Source organism: Thamnophis sirtalis, unplaced genomic scaffold (genome assembly GCF_051295495.1).
Source record: "Thamnophis sirtalis isolate CommonGarterSnake01/CBP01778 unplaced genomic scaffold, rThaSir2_p1.2 scaffold_1, whole genome shotgun sequence".
In the NCBI taxonomy this organism is placed as follows: domain Eukaryota; kingdom Metazoa; phylum Chordata; class Lepidosauria; order Squamata; family Natricidae; genus Thamnophis; species Thamnophis sirtalis.
Genome location: NW_028261381.1, coordinates 6,845,048 through 6,864,830, shown reverse-complemented (window position 1 = coordinate 6,864,830; position 19,783 = coordinate 6,845,048). Strand labels below are relative to the sequence as shown.

At 40.5% G+C, this 19,783-nt stretch overlaps 1 protein-coding gene across 1 annotated transcript in view; it reads left to right on the top strand.

Annotated features, from left to right (window-relative positions):
* Positions 1–19,783, top strand: part of KIAA2012 (KIAA2012 ortholog) — a 98,081-nt gene that overhangs the window by 49,067 nt on the left and 29,231 nt on the right. Inside the window, exons 11-14 of the mRNA XM_087704967.1 lie at positions 6,471–6,539; positions 7,609–7,697; positions 12,546–12,621; positions 12,713–12,874. Of these exons, the coding sequence (XP_087561093.1) occupies positions 6,471–6,539; positions 7,609–7,697; positions 12,546–12,621; positions 12,713–12,874 (396 nt within the window). The remainder of the gene's footprint in view (positions 1–6,470; positions 6,540–7,608; positions 7,698–12,545; positions 12,622–12,712; positions 12,875–19,783) is intronic.

Here is a 19,783-nt window from a genome sequence, read left to right as displayed (position 1 = left end):
TGAGCCGGTGAGATTTGAACAGCCGAACTGCAGAACTGCAGTCAGCTGAAGTAGCCTGCAGTGCTGCATTTAACCACTGCGCCACCTCGGCTCTATTATTAGTAACAGTAGTAAAAACAAAAATGTTAGAATAATGGAGTCCTATTCATCCTCTATTGTGTACGATATGAGCTCCACAACTGAAGTTTATTCCTTGTTGGTATTGTGCAATGCTGTAAGTTAATCAGATGCCAATTTCTCTGATCCTTGGTGGCTGTGAGCTGAAGAAAGAGATTCTCCCTAGAATTAAATTGCAAAGCAGCTTCCGGGTAGGGGGGGAAATGGTGGGCTCTGTGCCTCCACAAACAGCAGAGAGAGTATGGCAAAGAAAGGCAATGGTGCTTCTCTGGACAAGGAAAGTCCAGGAGATTGCCCACTTTGCTCCAAAAGTCTGTTCCTCATAAGAAGACCCACACTGCTGCACATTGGCCAAAGAAGCCAATGCAGTTCTAGGCTGCATAAACAGAGGGATAGACTCAAGATCACGTGAAGTGTTAATACCACTTTATAATGCTTTGGCAAGGCCACACTTGGAATACTGCATTCAGTTCTGGTCACCACCATGTAGAAAGGATATGGAGACTCTAGAAAGAGTGCAGAGAAGAGCAACAAAGATGATTAGGGGACTGGAGGCTAAAACATATGAAGAACGGTTGCAGGAATTGGGTATGTCTAGTTTAATGAAAAGAAGGACTAGGGGAGAGATGATAGCAGTGTTCCAATATCTCAGGGGTTGCCACAAAGAAGAGGGAGTCAAGCTATTCTCCAAAGCACCTGAGGGCAGGACAAGAAGCAATGGATGGAAATTAATCAAGGAGAGAAGCTTCCTAGAACTAAAAAGAAATTTCCTTGACCATTAGAACAATTAATCAGTGGAACAACTTGCCTCCAGAAGTTGTGAATGCTCCAACACTGGAAGTTTTTAAGAAGATATTAGATAACCAATTGTCTGAAGTGATATAGGGTTTCCTGCCTAAGCAGGATTGGACTAGAAGATCTCCAAGTCTCCTTCCAACTCTGTTTTTCTGTTCTGTTAAGATCTAAAGAGATTTTGCAGGCATACTGTGAGTCTGAGCAACAGCAGCCAAGGAAGAGATAGCAAGCTAACCAGCCTGCATAAAGACACTGGTTTCGCAAACAACCCACCCTCCACTTTTTAAATAAATTTGGAACACAATTATCTTAAAGTTAAAGAGATCTTCAGAGGAGCCGAGCAATCAAGCCATCCAGTGAGTGATACTTCACCCCGGATTAAGGATGAACCAATTTAAAGGATTTAAAAGTGATTAAGGGCAAAAAGTTGCCAAAGGTTTAAACAAAGACATTTTGAGCTCTCTATTCTGCCTTAAGGCCAAGATTCCCAGCACCAACTTGATTTGGAGATTTGCCCTTAGATACCCAGATCCTGCCATATATATATCTTTATTTGCATCTGTTTTTTTCTTTCTATTAACTGCAAGATTTAAGGAAATCAATTGCAAGAAGGAGGAAGGATGCTGAAACGGTGCTTGTCAATTTATTATTACCATCCATGGTATGAGTGATATAAAGTAAACAGTTGTTGGAGAAAAGAAATATTTCTGAAGGAGCCATGATAGTCACTTAGGCAGGAGTGGGGACTCTCACATCCTAAAAATGTCCCTGAGCATGCTCATTCTCATTCCCAAATATCAAAATTAATATTCATTGTTGAACCATGGAAATTCTTGATACTAACCTCCTTTTTTCAGATGTGGTTGCTTTGCTTCCCAATAGCTGAGATGCAGAACATCAAACAAATAACGTTTGGCCAACAATTAATCACCATACCAGAAACAAAAAGCTTTACCTGGTCCCATTTTGTGCATGGCATGTCTTGAATTTGCCAAACAATGCAAGATTTCAAAGCCAGAGGCTGGCCTGAGCTGGCAGAAAGGGATTGATCTTGGAAGATCCTGTATCTTAATGAATGAAGCCGTCTGCTGTCTCTGTTTCTTAGGAAGAAAAGGCACATAAAATAAAAATGGTGTTTAACAAATCCTAGATTTGGGCTTGGGTTTTGAAAGGACAATACCTCTCCTTCAGTTTTTCTTTTTCTTTTTTTTAGCTTAGACAATAATTAGAGAAGAGCCAAGCTGGGGACTTTGATCAAGACTCATATAATGCTGCTACCTTGGATCTGGTGTATTTCTTGGCTCAAGCAGAGAAATTGCACAGCTTGAGCAATTAATTCTCAAGCCTTTGACAAAGTCATATGGATTCTAGTAATGGCCTGGTTCATTAATGTTTGCTTTCCCTTTGTACTACTTTTTCTTAGAAAAAGGGGCCATACTTTTTTATACGGCTCTCAAACCCCAGAAGCCATGTTGCCAATTAGCCCAATGCAGGAGATGTTCTCAAATGCCATGGTCTTTACTCCAACCAGAGCCATAGTGATGTGCAAGATTAACTGGGTACAAATTGATGCAATCTTCCTGCTGTGCAGCTGAAAAGTGGGAACAGTGTGAATCATACAGTTTCTGGCTGAAAGATTCTTTCGCCACTAGATTGCCTTGAGCAAAGTGAGACTTTTACCACCCAGTTATTATCTGAACCTTGAGACTGACAGCCTTATAAGGTAAAGCTCCCTTAAAGTCAAGCTCAACTCTAGGTGACTCACCTGAGTGGTTTTCATATCATGGGATATCTGTTGCTATTGCCTTTTTTCTTGGATTTTTTTAAAAAAATCCCTATCTAGGGTTCTACTGAGATTGTTATAAAACTGTTCAAGAAAGTTTTTTTTTTAATATAAATCAAAAGCAGCTATTTTGAACTGAATGCCTATTACTGAGAAAGCCGAGGTGGCGCAATGGTTAGAGTGCAGTACTGCAGGCCACTTCAGCTGACTGCTATTTGCAGTTCGGCGGTTCAAATCTCACCGGCTCAAGGTTGACTCAGCCTTCCATCCTTCCGAGGTGGGTGAAATGAGGACCCAGACTGTGGGGGCGATATGCTGACTCTGTAAACCGCTTAGAGAGGGCTGAAAGCCCTATGAAGTGGTATATAAGTCGAACTGCTATTGCTACTTATGATACAGACAAGCACGGGGCCGCATAAAGTATTCACATATTAGATATAATTATGTTTGAAATAAAGTACATAATAATATTGTAGTTATGTGATGTCAGTTTTTCCCTAAACAAACAAGTCAATACAATGCAAGGACTACGTGCTATTATTTCAGAATTACTCACTTATACAATGGCCAGATTCTTTGTCCAAATCATCTTTATGTTCTTCTGTTCTGCATTTGGTGACCAGTTAATTTTTTCCATTTTGAAATTTTAAATTAACTTCTAAGTTCCATTGCCTTCCCATTATTGCAGAGGTGGGTTCCTGCCAGTTCTAACCACTTCTATAGAAGAGGTTCCACAAATCTACCGTGCCGTTTAGAACTGGTTCCAGCTCCCTCCCCCCACCTACCTGCACCACGCTTGCCCCGCCCACAACTCACTGATTGGCTGGCTCACTAATCACCCCGCCCACCTCTAAGAGTCCTATCTAAACCTTAAAGTCTTAAGACTGTCAAGTTTGAACATCCCTGGGTTTTTTTTTCTAAAGGGTTAGGGGTGCAAGGGTCTTGTAACTTGACAGTTTTAAGACTTGCATGCTTCAATGCCAGAGTTCCTGAGCCAACATGACTGGAGGAGGAATTCTGGGAGTTGAAGTCCACAAGTCTTAAAACTGTCAAGTTTGAACACCCCTGGGGGGTTTTTTTCTAAAGGGTTAGTGGTGCAAGGGTCTTGTAACTTGACAGCTTTAAGACTTGTGTGCTTCAAATGCCAGAGTTTCTGAGCCAACATTTTGGTTGCTAAGCAAGAGCGTTGTTAAGTGAGTTTCACCACATTTTGCAAGTTGGCCACACACACCCAGTCACATGATTGCCAAGCCACTCCCACCCAGTCACATGGCTGGCAAGCCACTCCCACAAAGCAGGCCACACCTACAGAAGAGGTTCTAAAAAATTCTGAAACCCACCACTGCATTATTGCTATTCTACACTGGTTACGATTTGATTTTAATGAGGCTTCTCATGTACATTTTAATTGATTGTATGCTTTATTGGATGCCTATAAACCAGGAGTGTCAAACTTGTGTCGTCATGGTGGTGTCATGACATATCACGATGTTTTTCCCCTTTGCTAAACCGGCCAGCGTGTGATACATCTGACCCGCAGACTGGGGATGTCAGCCTCTGCTTTGCTGCTGCTTCGGCTGCCATTGAAACGGGGAGGGGGGGCATGGTATTTGGGGAGGGACTATTACTTGTGCTGGAGGAAGATTCTGGAGTTTCTGCTGCCTGTCTTACTGCGCATGCGGAGGAGGTTTCCCGCCAAGGCCAACGGCACCGACATTCCATTGGTGATGCCTTTCGACGTTATCTCACACCTGACACTTGGGAGAATTATGATTGGACTGTAATTGGGATACCAAGGGGTGGGGAATGGGTTATTCTATATATCATTTGCTTTCGCGCCTAAATAATCAGTCTTCGCTTTGCTACGCTTCTGATCATTTGTAATTAGTAAAAGTACACTTGATTTCTATCAATGGAGTCTCGTGGTTTTCTTTCCTAATTATTCAATGGAGGAGTGCTGACAGGGAGTTTGACATCCCTGCTATAAACCATCATGAATCCTGATTGGTTCAGCAGTGTAAAATAAAATGAATGAATGATAACTTGGGAAAAATATAAAATGTTTAGAACAAGCCATGCTCAAAGCTGCAGTTGACCTCAAGAGCTCCTAAATAAGGGAGCAAAGATTTGGAGTTCCCCAAATTTTCAAGCATCCTTAACGCTTGGCGCTTTCTTGGTGTACCTGAACGGCTGCAAATAGAATATATATAGATAGCCTCTGCTGCAGAATATATTTCATTTTAAATGTGTTTTAATACAGTTTCTTGGAGACTCTGCCTATTTCTATTGCTACATTCCTTTTGGAAGGATTGATCTGCTGTCTCTCACTGTAAAAAATAAATTCATGTGGCATTTTCAGTCAGAGTATATACTGTATCAAGCTCAAAATTCATTAAAGAAAGTCCTTTAATTTTTCATGCCCCAGAGTATTTACCCTTGAACTCATGCCAAAGAATTAACATTTAATTAAATCTTCACAGCATGGTGTTGGTTCCCTCAAATCCAATTTTAGCCTGTTTACGGGAAATCTTTACTGGACTGCTTTCTCTTTAATTGTGGTTGCCTTTATCCACATTCCTGAGATTGCAAACATTTCTACTGCAATAAATAGAAGCTGGTTAAACAATATAATCCAGAGACTAATAAGACAGAAAGGATTGGTATTTAAATGCTTTGTTTTTTTTAAGATAACATATTTATCTACTTGAAAGTAGCATTGGAACTTCGTGTTTGCATGTCACTGTGGTTAGTTAATGAGATTCCAGATACGTTGTCTTTTCTTTTTTGCAACTACCCAGCTATAGCCTTGAGATAGCCCTTGCTCTAAATTAGGATATTTATCTTTTTAGTTGAAAGATGTAAATCACAGTTTTAGGTTTTGCAGTGGAGAAGCACCAAACATGTAAGTAAGCACAGATTCCCTGCTGCAAGCATGAATTAGGTAATCAAGGCCATCTCCATCTTGGTTCCAAAGGTTTTATTTCTTTTAAAAAACACAAATATTTCATCATTCGTCAATCATTAAAACATTGAAGTACAATTTTTTTTTGTATGCCCCTCCCTCCCTCCACCCCCCAACCCCCCTCCTCCTTCCCCCCCCCCAACTTCCCAGAACCCGTACACGGTATGGATTTTTAACTAACACAGTCTAAAATCTATGGAGAAAAAAGAAATAAAGAAATTAATGACATCTCTACATTGATCTTAGCTTCTTCTTACTGAACTAACTTTAAACCGTTTAAATCATTTCTGATCTTAAGCATAGGCTAACTGGAATTTCTTGGTCCCGTATTTATTTTGTATATAGTCAATCCATTTTTTCCAGTCTCGTTTATATCTCTCATTTGAGTGATCTTTAAGATATGCCGATATTTTAGCCATCTCGGCTAAGTTTGTGACTTTCAATGTCCATTCTTGGATTGTAGGCAAGTCTTCCTTCTTCCAGTATTGCGCCACCAACAGTCTTGCTGCAGTTATTAGGTGCAGAATCAAGTTAGTCTCTACCACTTTAAAGTCAGTACATATACCTAGTAAGAATAACTGAGGAGTAAACTTTATCCTTCTTTTAAAAATATTTTGCATAACCCACCATATTTTTATCCAGAATGCCTTAACCTTTTGGCAGGTCCACCATATATGATAATATGTAGCATCAAGAGAACCACACCTCCAACATTTAGGCTGTACATTCGGATACATAGAAGCCAACTTTTTAGGATCTAAATGCCATCTATAGAACATCTTGTAAAATTTTTCTCTCTCTCCTTCTTTGCAGCCGGGAACCATCCCAACTCTGCTCTTCCACTGGCTTCAAGCAAAAGAATGTCCATCCCTTGTAATACAGGTAGTGTATCTTGCAGAAGTGTCCTAGCCTTATTGCTTGGTCTCTGTAGCAGCTGTGTGTGCAGCATAAACTTATTATGAGTATTCACCTGTGTGTGCAAAGAAGCTAGCCATCACTTTTCTGCAAAAGGAGCTTTTAAAGCATGGGTTAGGTATTTCCCAAATGAATATGAATTTTTTTTAAAAGGTTCTAGTGCTCATTACTCAATGCCTCAGTGTTCAGTTCAGTTTCAGTTTATTATATTTATATGCCGCCCTTTTCCCCCCGAAGGGGACTCAGGGCGGCTCACAACTCGAACCGGGGAAGGGGGATACAGACAATTTTTTTAAAAAAAACAAAGCATAACAATGTATAATTTAAAACTCACAGCAGTCATACCATTTGAGACGGGGGCAACAGCTCTTTAGCCCCAGGCCTGTCAGAACAGCCAGGTTTTAAGGGCTTTGCGGAAGGCCTGGAGGGTGGTGAGGGTTCGAATCTCCACAGGGAATTCGTTCCAGAGGGACGATAACTCTGTTGTTATTGTTGTTATTTTTTCCTCTTCAATTGATAGTCCTTCCTTGCCTGCATTACATATCCATTCTTTCCCTTTTTAACAGTAGACATGGTACTTTAGAACTATTGAATATTCCATAATATCAAGAATCAAAGGCTTCCTGCCACTCAGTAATATTTAGAAGATCTCCACATCAGTCATCTCCAGAGGTGTCTGTTAGACTATTTAATACAAATTTGTGCGGAAATTAAACACATTTTATTCAAAGAGTAAATTACATTTAATTTGTCAAAGCAAATATTACTTAATTAAGGAACTCAGTGATTACTTCCTAATTCATAAACATTAATTACGATCAAATGTTGTTGCCTAACACATTAAAGTCTTTACTTATTTGATGAGTTAGTTTTTGGAAATGGAAATCTTACAGTTTGAGATATTAATTAAGGATATAATAATTAAGGGGTATACTTCTCTGACTTAATTAAGCAGGAAATGTTAGAATCCTTGGATCCAGCCATTGATTGATGCAATGCACTCAGCAATTTTAATTATTTACGGTTTGGGTTTCAGGAGAGGATGAACTATCTATTGAAGTAAGAAGTCCTGCTTCCAGTAGTCTGCCACAGATTTGCTCTGAAGATCAAACATCAAAAGAAAAGGTATCACCAATTACAGTGTTTGATCTGTGATATATAGGTGGTAGAAATATTGTATTTGTATTTATTTGTCTTGTATGCCACCCACTCCCGAAGGGCTCCGGGCGGCTCACAATAGACAAGGGAAGGGGGGAAACTAGACAAAGGCAACACTTTAAAACAAAACCACAACATTCACAATTTCTGTGGAGCTGGATATTTCACAGGCCCCCCCAGCCTGCTGGAGCAGCCAGGACTTAACGGCTTTGCGGAAGGCCGGGAGGGTAGTAAGGGTCCGGATCTCCACGGGGAGGTCGTTCCAGAGGGCTGGAGCTGCGACAGAGAAGGCTCTCCCCCGGGGAGTCACCAACCGACATTGGCTGGCAGATGGAATCCGGAGGAGACCTAACCTGTGAGATCTAATCGGTCTATGGGAGGTAATCGGCAGTCTCTCAGGTACCCAGGTCCGATGCCATTACTGATTACTGGTAGTCCTTGATTTATAATTGATCACTTAGCAACTATTCAAAGTTATGACAGATCTACCCAGGGCTGATTACAACCTGGATTCAAAGTTTCAATGACTACCCGTGACCTGTCAAAACCGCGGTCCACTAAAGCGCGCCCGATTAAAGCGCGTACCTGACGTCATCAGCAGCACGACAAATAAAATTAAAAATAAATTAAATTAAAATTAATTTTGAGACAAATATTTCATCCCTCAAATGATAGGATAGGCCTTGACACATTGCATTTAAAGACCACTCATACTAACCTAATATTTGGGACATTCCCTACCACTACCTTAATGTATGTCTGCTTTGCCTGTTAGAAATAACCCTTCTGTGTGGAGCTGTTTGCAATATCAGTATATTTGTAAAATAAAGATAAAGTGTGTCAGCCCGCCTTTGAATGTGCTTAGCATATATAGAGAAAGATTCCAGTTGAAGCATACAAGAGACGATAATTCTGTTTTGGAGACTACAATCCAAATTCCAGATTCCTGGCACTTTCATACAACTAAAGTTCAGTGGTTCTTAAAGGAAAGTTCCAGTATTTCCAGGTGCTTAACTGCTTGTTTTATAACTTCATTTAATTGCATTAGTTTAAGGAGTGATTTTGTATGAGATGCTATTGCTGCAGATCAGAAGTATGCTAAACTGTACTTTAAATTCCCATAATCCTTCACCACTTTATTTAAAGTTTGTTGAGACTTAACACATTTATAGGCATCAGGATGGGAACACTGGGATGTTCCACGTGGCAACAACTTTTCTGGAGCATCAAGCAGGGTTCAGGTTTTTTTCCCCCCACCAGTTATTATGAACCTTGAAAGGGAATAGCAATAGCAGTTAGACTTATATACCGCTTCATAGGGCTTTCAGCCCTCTCTAAGCGGTTTACAGAGTCAGCATATCGCCCCCAACAATCCGGGTCCTCATTTCACCCACCTCGGAAGGATGAAAGGCTGAGTCAACCTTGAGCCAGTGAGATTAGAACCGCTGAACTGCAGATAACAGTGGCCTGCAGTACTGCACCCTAACCACTGCGCCACCTCGGCTTGGAAGATATGCCCTGGATTGAAACAGTCTGTAAGACAAGTCTGTTCTGTTCTTCCTTCTCCTGCAAGAAGGCGGATCTTCCTGGCCCCTAAAATCCACCCGGCGAAAGGACCTCATGAAGCTGAACTGAATCCCAGCGCGGGAAATCTGTCTTCAGCTGTGGGTTGACTTTGCTCTTCTCGTCTGGAGAAACTGAGTCAGGGCAAAGCTCCCTCCCCAATGGCTGTTACCCAGATGCTTCTTTCATCACTTTTCAATAATGGCTTTTCCCTCCCCAATCCGGCACTTCCTGTTTTTCTCATTTCATTTCAGCTTATTACCTGAGGGAGAAAATTATGAGAACGCAGGAGCCAAAAGAGGAGTCGGTAATTTCTCCTCAGCATCTGCCTCTGAGACAGAATCAGGCCCATCTTACAGAATCATAGGGTCAGAAGGGACAGTACGGTGCTGACACATACTTAAGTGGTGGCTCACCAGGATACCTAGATCCCCCTCCTGGGCACTGCCGTTGAGCCAGGTGCTGCCTATCCCATACCGAGAGCCGAGGAGGCGCGGTGGTTAAATGCAGCACTGCAGGCTACTTCAGCTGACTGCTAGATCAGCAGTTCAGCGGTTCAAATCTCACCGGCTCAGGGTTGACTCAGCCTTCCATCCTTCCGAGGTGGGTGAAATGAGGACCCGGATTGTTGTTGGGGGAAATGTGCTTACTCTATAAACCGCTTAGAGAGGGCTGAAAGCCCTATGAAGCAGTATATAAGTCTACTGCTATTGCTATTGCTATTGCTATTACCTATGCATCTCGTTTTTCCTGCTTAAGTGCAGAACTTTCCTTTTCTCGCCATTGAACTGCCATCTTGTTGGAACTAGAGCCATGCCTTCTTTTCAGGCCAAAAATTGCCCTGTTCCTCAGAATAGCTGTTGCAGCAACAACCACATTAAAAATAAGCACCACACCAGAGGTGGGTTCCTACCAGTTCGCACCTATTCGGTAGAACCGGTTCGTCAAATCTACCGAACCGGTTAGAAGAGGTTCCACCAGTGGACCCGGAAAGCAGGCCACACCTACAGAAGAGCTTCCAAAATTTTTTGAAACCCACCACTGGTGGGTGTGTAATGTCCCGCAGTTATCTACGCATTAATAATGATCTAGTAATATTTTCTTATTCATTTTAGGGACCTTTCCTCACATAATTGGTGTTTTCTTTCATACTTTTGGATTTCTAATTTCTGTTTCCGTTAGTTGGCAATTGCTAAAACCAATCCCAAGTATTGGGAAAAAGTATTCAAAGCCTTCTTGATTTTAATTGTCAATTTATTTATTCCTGCACATTGTAATATTTATTCATTTACGTATCTCTGTTTTTCCACTGTTGTGCAAACACAATTCCAGCAGCTGCTAATATGTGTAAAATTAAATATATATTATACTCCCTTTCAAATAGCCAACAAAATATTTCTGGTTTTAATTCCATATCTTGCTTCAACCACTTCTAACCACTAACTTCGGAATAGCTACTTGAACCGACCTAAGTACTAATTCATAATTTCATATCCGGTCACATGGGCAGCAAGCCACTCCCATCCGGTCACATGGGTGGCAAGCCACTCCCATAAAGGAGGCCATACCCGCAGAGTAGGTTCCAACAATTTTTGAAACCCACCACTGCACCACACTGATGTGATACTATTGCACACCAAGGTGGAATTAACAATTGTTTAATAGGACTTTAGCCTCATCAGAATAGGCAAAGGTGAAAGTTGATTGGAGAAAGGAAAAGGGGAGCAAGGTTTGCATGCTAATAAAGTATGAGTAATCTCAACTTATGACCTTAGCGATTATAGCAATAGCAGTTAGACTTATATACCGCTTCATAGGGCTTTCAGCCCTCTCTAAGTGGTTTACAGAGTCAGCATATCGCCCCCACAGTCTGGGTCCTCATTTCACCCACCTCGGAAGGATGGAAGGCTGAGTCAACCTTGAGCCGGTGAGATTAGAACCGCTGAACTGCAGATAACAGTCAGCTGAAGTGGCCTGCAGTACTGCACCCTAACCACTGTGCCACCTCGGCTCCATAAAGGTCTCTCCTGCCAGTTGTGTCCAATTCTAGAGGTGTGCTCATCTCCAATTCACAACCAAAGAGCCAGTGTTGTCCAAAAATGATTCTCTGGTCATGTGGCTGGCATGGCTATATCCCGAAGGTGCATGGAACATGGTTACTTTCTCACCAAAGTGGTATATGTTTATCTACTTGCATTTGTGTGCTTTTGAACTGCTAGGTTGGCAGGAGCTGGAACATGTAATGGAAGCTGACTTCATTACCTGGGACTTAGTCTCAAATTACCAGCTTACCAGTCAACACGTCTAGCAGTGGTCGAGTGGCTCACATTTACAAGATGATTTATGACAGTTTTGCCGAAAACTGTTGTCATATAACTCCTTGTGTAGGTGTGGCGACCCATGGCCCAGTGCATAACAGGGCATGTGCAGCCACGCTGAACCACACAGGAAAAAACAAGTCCCAAAAGATAAAACATCCTGACCAGGATATGACCATATATAGACAGAACTTCCCTGAGCAGTAGATTAGCAATTGTAGTTTGACAGGCTGTCTTAAATCACATGCTGATTGCTCCTCCTGCCTTTGTCCTATCTCAATAAAAGGGGCTACCAGACCCCAATCTGGGTCGCCTCATCCCGAGAAAGCTCGTGTCCGTGTCTTTTCTCAACATTGGCCTCATGGGCGAACCACGGGTACTTCACAGAAAACCAATAATTTCCTCTGATTTTTGGCAAAAAAACGCCCCCTAAAAAAATAATGGATTCACTTAAGAACTGTGATGTTCATTTTACAACTGCCACATGAAAAAGTTCATAAAATCGGGGTCAGCCACATGATGACCCATTTACAACTGCCGTGATTTACAGCCATAATTGTAAGGCTTAATGTAGTCGTACATCAAATACTATCTGTGTATGAAACTAAATTAAGACAGGATAGCATAAAAATAAGATTAAATATTTACCGGACCTCTAGGGTTTTGTTCCACAAGAAGCAGAAAACTCAATGGCACAAACAAAATAACTTGTTAAAATGCAGAAATGAAAAAAAAAATTACCTAAAGTGCTGAGTTGATAGAAATATCGTTTGCAGGAAAGGACGTAGGATGGATCTTTCTAAGAACGTTGTTATTTTATGTGCTGTAAGTGCTCGACACAAGATAATAGACTATATATTGTTTTCCCCAGCACATACCTTATTAAAAGAGTCAAGAGAATAACATAACTCAAATTTGCTTATCTTTTCAAAAGGAACTCCCCCTAACTCAACAGACTCAACGTTTACCAAGAAGTGGGACTAGCTTTGAAAATCACGAAGTCATCACAGGTAAATTTACCTCAGTTTCTCTCGTAAAGTGTTTATTTTTGCTTCAGGAACAGAAACTGGAATTAAAGCTGCATCTTGTCTTCTGCACTAGGAAATGAGGGTGTTTCTGCTGAGTTTGGAGAAAGACATCAGCCAAGTCAAACTGGTCTCTGCAGAAACAGCCTCCCACAGCAGAGTGAGGAGGAAAAGGGTTACTCCAGCTTGTCAGAAACACACAGCATGAAGCAGAGGAAGGCTAGTGATATTATGCAAGGTATTGTTGATTAATGCATTAAGGCTGTAGTTCTATATACCCATATATACTGATAACTCCCTTGAATTGAACAATGCTAGCTTGCTGAGTGATTATATATTGGATTTCATTGGAAAAGTATACTTGTATCGCATCAATTGTTTTGTTACAGCTGTACCCAACAAAACTAGCTTCAGAAGCAAAATGCTTAGGCATTGGCCCTCTATAGGCATCACAAGTCCTATGGAGAATCCCCTAACTTGTAAATATCCATTCTGATTATGCAAACAGAACTCAAAGGAGTTTTCACTTTCCATATAGCAATAGCAATAGCAGTTAGACTTATATACCGCTTCGTAGGGCTTCCAGCCCTCTCTAAGCGGTTTACAGAGTCAGCATATTGCCCCCAACAACAACAATCCGGGTCCTCGTTTTACTGACCTCGGAAGGATGGAAGGCTGAGCCAACCTTGAGCCGGTGAGATTTGAACAGCCGAACTGCAGAACTGCAGTCAGCTGAAGTAGCCTGCAGTGCTGCATTTAACCACTGCGCCACCTCGGCTCTTGATATCCTACCATGCTCAGATGGTTCCCAAATTCTCCATCCATTCCATCCTCACAAACCACATGTATACATCAACACATATATTGCCTTTGTTTTTTTTAATTGAAAATTTTAAAAAACTTTTACAAATATTTACCTCCCTCTCCCACCCTTTCCACCCGAACCAATCCCGCCCCAACCTTCCCCCACCCCCGACTTCCCAGAGCAAATACAGGGTATAAATCTTTAACAATCATATTCTAAAATAAACTAAAAGAAACGTAGCATCATCTTTCATTTGTGCTTTACCTCCTCTTTTGTTAAGCTAAGCAAATTATATCATTCCTTGCTTTTTCAGTCATAAGCTATCTGGAATTTCTTAGTCCCATATTTATTTTGAATATAATCAATCCATCTTCTCCACTCCAGTTTGCATTTCTCATCTGAATGATCCTTAAGATATGCTGATACTTTAGCCATCTCTGCTAAGTTTGTTACTTTTAATGTCCATTCTTGAATAGTAGGCGAGTCTTCCTTCTTCCAATATTGCGCCACCAACAGTCTCGCTGCCGTTGTTAGGTTCAAAATCAAATTAGTCTCTATAACAGTACAATTGGTAGTTATACCTAACAAGAATAACTGAGGGGTAAACTTTATCCTCTTTTTAAAAATATTTTGCATAGTCCACCATATTTTTATCCAAAATGCTTTAACCTTTTTGCAAGTCCACCATATATGGTAATATGTAGCATCAACACAATCACATCTCCAGCATTTAGGTTGTAAATTCGGATACATGCAAGCCAATTTTTTAGGATCCAAGTGCCATCTATGAAACATCTTGTAAAGTTGCCTTTGTTTTTTTTTTTTAAATCTTCTCATGTCTCTTTTGAAGATCAATCACATGAGCTCCATCCAACCTTAACTATCCCAGGTTTCCCCTTCCTCTTGTTCTATTCAAGTTGCTTTGCAACTTGATCCTCCTTCATTATTTCTAATGAGTGAGTCTCCTCAACATACTTCTATTCTTCTGGCTACCTTTTTGATCCACAGTTATTCAGTACTCATTCATTCTCGATCCCTATTTTACCATGCACATTTCTTAAGTAACTCGTTCCTACTGCATTCAACTTGTTTCTCCCAATATACCAATTCTCACTTCTCTATATCAAAGTGAGCAAGAAATAAGCTTTTTTGTCTGACAAACATTCATTCCATGAAATGGACCACATGCCACCTACTAACTTTTTACTAACATTTGTATATCTTGGATTGGATTTATTACATTTATATGCCGCCCTTTTCCCCCGAAGGGGACTCAGGGCGGCTCACAATTCAATCAGGGAAGGGGGTACAGACAGGGGGATAAAAAAACGAGACATAACAATACAAAATTAAAAAACACACAACAACCATACCATTCGAGAAGGGGGGGCAAAAACTCTTTAGCCCCAGGCCTGTCGGAACAGCCAGGTTTTAAGGGCTTTGCGGAAGGCCTGGAGGGTGGTGAGGGTTCGAATCTCCACGGGGAGTTCGTTCCAGAGGGTCGGAGCAGCCACAGAGAAGGCTCTCCTCCGGGTAGTCACCAGTCGGCATTGGCCGGCGGATGGAATTTGGAGGAGGCCTAATCTGTGGGATCTGATCGGTCTATTGGAGGTAATTGGCAGCAGGCGGTCTCTCAAGTACCCAGGTCCAATACCATGAAGGGCTTAACATTTCTTAACATTTCTTAACATTTTCTCAGCTTTAATAAACATTCTACCAACGTACACTAATTCATCTTATTCTAGTTTTCACCACTGATGTACAATTTGCAATCATTTATTCCATTTACTCTATGAGACTACAACTACAGCCCATGGTGATTGATACATTAATTTTCAGATCAGTAGTTCCGGTTATAATCATACAGTCAATCGAAAACTTGTATTATCAGCGGATAAAACTGCTTCAATAAAATACACAGTAAAATGTAACCTGACAAATGTAGCTGTAATGTTTCCCCAAAGAATTTCGTATACATTTACAGGTATCCCCAAATAACCAGAGACATCACATATCTTTGATTTGCTCCTGGCTCATTATGGAAATATTGAATAATTCACTACGCGTTTTATTTATTCTCACAGGCTTTACCTCTATCAAATACAGCTCTTTCTATATTCAGCAACCAACCGTCAACTTTGTAGGCGAACAAACTATTTGATAATTCAAGCTTAATTCACTGTCATCTGAATCAACAAACATGCAGTAAATACTATTTCACATTCATGCAGTCTTAATGACCTGCTGAAAAGTAAAAATCTGAAGCACTCACGGAACCCCTACCTGACACGGAGCCATACAGCACTCATCACATTGTTACCTCTTGTTATCATTCAGGCAGAAATCTGCCACAACACATTCCTGGGTACACTTAATAAGATAATTCCCTTATAGTTTTGCATTCGTTCTTGTTACCTTTCTCTTTATTTTGGAAAACAATAACCATATTCTTCCAATTATCAGGCACAGCTTCAGCTTTCACATAGCTATTACATTAATCCACAGTCATCCAATAAATAAACCACATCTTTATTTTAACACGTCTCCTGTTAAACTGCAACCATATCATTTTTTCAGTGTGCTCAGAGCATAGATGACTTCGCTTGCATAATTTTTTTTTTGAAAGTAACATTTATAGCATTAATTTCAATTTCATTCTTTGGCATATTATCACTCCCATATAAATCTCTAAAGTATTCCTTCCAGCATTTCCTCACACCCCCCCCCCCCTGTCATCCCAGATCATTTCCAAGTCTTATTTTATTTCCACGCACTTTGTAGGAGGATTTTTGTTTATCCTTTTTCACTCCCCTGCCGGGTTCCACCACAAAACCGCGGTAGACAAAAGCACGCTCGACGAAAGCGCATACGTGACGTCATCACAGCGTGATGAAAACATCGCGCTGTGAGCAGTAAATTTAAAATTAAAGCGAAAACCTTACCCTAACCCCCCCAAACCTAACCCTAAACCTAAGCCTAAGCCTAACCCTTAACCTAACCCTTAACCTAACCCTTAACCTAACCCTAAACCTAACCCGTAACCTAACGCTAAACCTAACCCTAACACTTAACGTAACCCTAAACCTAACCCTAACCCTTAACCTAACCCTAACCCTAACCCTAACCCTAAACCTAAACCTAACCCTTACCTTTATGTGAATCGGCTTGCTTTAATTTTATTTTAATTTCAATTTAATTTATTTTTAATTTTTTTCGTCGCGCTGCTGATGACGTCAGGTACGCGCTTTCGTCGAGCGCGCTTTTGTCTACCGTGGTTTTGACGGGTCACGCCCCTGCCGAAGTATTTTTTTTTCATTTCTTAACAGTCCTTTGCTTTCTTTACATTCTTTGCAAATCTCTTTTTCTCTGTGTACAATAGAAGTCAGTCATCCTCTATTTCTCCAGCAATTATTCTCTTATGTGAATCCAATCTCCCTTCATTCAGTTGACAGGCTAATCTCTCTCATAATAATTTTCCATGAAATGATTTACTTTCTCTGTCTGCAGCTTCTCTCTATTCTCTTCCCTTTTTTTGCCAATGTCCTTTTTGCCCAAAGACCTACTCCTGACAGCACTAGAAAAAGTGATCTATCTCATATTTAATTATCTTTCATTATACTTGTAACCCTCGCTAATTCATTATAAACAATTAAACCAATTATTACTCATAGCCATTTAAATAAATAACAATTAAATCAAACATGTTTAATTTCTTTTCCGTTTTCCGCCAGTAAACTTACGCTTAAAACACAAATTTGAAACAAATAAACCCTTTCTAAGCAAATATGCACCAAATTATTGCAATTCTCCTTGGCTCTTGGAATTCTTGAGCACAAAGACATTTTCTATATACTCTGTTACTCTCACTAATTCCTTTATGCCTCCTAATGGAAAAATGTTTAAATGGATCACATTTATTTCAAATGTTGCAGAATTTTTTAATATACTCATCCATTACCATCATTCACTGGGCTGTAACAAATGTAACATGTAATTATCATCAACCTGAAATGTGACTTTTATAACCCTTCACACAGTGCAAAATGATACTTAGCCATTCTTTTTGACATTCATTTGAGTCATTTCATTCATAGTAAACATTAATTCATTTTCTTCTATGCATTTATCATTCTACAAATCCAGGCCATCTTTACTGAGATCTATTAATCCCTTTGACTTTCAGGCATATATTCTTTAGGCAAGAATTTGGAAAATTCAAATTCAGATTCAATATTTTTCTTTCATTTATAATGTCATGCTTTCTACTTTTTGCTTCTACACATTCCAAGTAACTATCTTCCTTATGCTGTGGTCATCACGAATTGAGCTCTTAGATTAACTACGAGTTTTAATCATACTTATGACTTGGAGACAGTCGTGGGTTTCAAAAATTGTTCGAACCTACTCTGTGGGTGTGGCCTCCTTTGTGGGAATGGCTTGCCGCCCATGTGACCGGATGGGAGTGGCTTGCCGCCCATGTGACCGGATATGAAGATGCCGACGACACTTGTCAGAACCACCTTAAATTACCTAACACACAGCACTGGCATGCATAAGAATATGATGTAAACTTGTTTTTTTTTAAGGCATCTTTGGTTTGCGTTAAAACAACTTCAACACACGCAATGTTCTGATTGCACCACAAACGCAGTAGTCATCCTTACCTTTCACAGAGGCACTAAGTTTCATAAATAGGAGCATGATAGTGTAGAATAATCATATCCAAGGACCAGTGGTGGGTTTCAAAAATTTTTGGAAGCTCTTCTGTAGGTGTGGCCTGCTTTCCGGGTCCACTGGTGGAACCTCTTCTAACCGGTTTAGTAGACTTGACGAACCGGTTCTACCGAATAGGTACGAACTGGTAGGAACCCACCTCTGCTTGGAGAATTGCATGCAAATAGTGTTGATACTACTAGTCGTTTGATGCATATCACCCAGAATATCCAATAGTTCCAATGCAAAGAGAACTTGATTTTAACTCAGCATATTTTTGCTCTCATCCCAGCTATAAGGAGATATGTGGGATACCAATAATCTTGAGTTTTTAAATAAAACTCTATGGAGATTCTCAGTTATCCAGATCATGGTTGTCCCAAAGGTGTTTTTACAGGAGGCAGCTGGATTTTTCTTGCTTTTCTTTGAAGACATTTTGCTTTTCATCCAAGAAGCTTCTTCAGCTCTGACTGGATGGTGGGGAATGGAAGGATTTATACTCCTTGCAGTGGTCATTTGCATTCTTTTAGAGAGTCATGGAGGACACCTGGAGGTTTATCTGTGTCCTCAGCGTCACTTGACTTGTGCAATTGTGCGTGGAACCTTCTTGGCTGCAAGATGTTTTCTGCCTTGTGTCCCTTGACTGTTGACAACACAAACTCATCCCGAACAGCCTGTCAGTGAAGGGACACAGGGAATCAGCCAAGAAGGCTACACACACATTTGCACTACTCCTGTAAAAGCTCCTTTGGGACAAAATAATTTAAATAGTACTTTAAGCTATTTTTATTTAGAAGGGGAAACTGATGTTGTTTATGTGTATATATGTATGTGTTGCATGTGTACGCTAATAATGGTGTCATTCTGTTGAACAACAAGGCTGAGTAAAGACATGTGAAAAGAAGAATTTCTTTTTAATGCCAATTGTTTTGCTTCCTTAATTATTTCCCCCTTACCATACATGCTTCATGTTTTATGCAAGAATTTTGAAACTTTGGGATGTTCTTTCTATACTGTGATTTCACCTAGCGTTACAGTCAGCAATACCTTTTCAGATTAGGAGTGGTAGAGGGGGAGGGAAAGTAGGGTAGAGGGGAATGTTGGAGGGAAGATGGAAAGTTGGAGGGTCGAAGAAAGAAAGGATGTATGGGTTTCTATTTTGGGGGGGTATTGTTGACAAGAGGAATGGCCGTGTTTATTGTTTAATGTTATATGGCCCCGGTTATGCACAGTATATATGTGACTGTACGAAATGAAAATGGAAAATGAAAACACATTTACAAAAAAAAAAAATACCTTTTCAGATTGACACACCCCCTTGTTGACCTAGAATCGTGCAAAAAAGCGAGGTCTTCCGTGCTTTTTGAAAGACTGGCAAGGTTGTTGGGCTGTTCAAATCTCTTAAGGGATACTATTCCAGATGGCAGGAGTTGCAATAGAGGCAGGGTGCCTTCTATATCCTTTCAGAAGTTATTGCTTAACGGACAGAACCAGAATTTTCCATGCCCGTATAACATGTAGAAATAGCAATAGCAATAGCAGTTAGACTTATATACCGCTTCATAGGGCTTTCAGCCCTCTCTAAGCGGTTTACAGAGTCAGCATATCGCCCCCAACAATCCGGGTCCT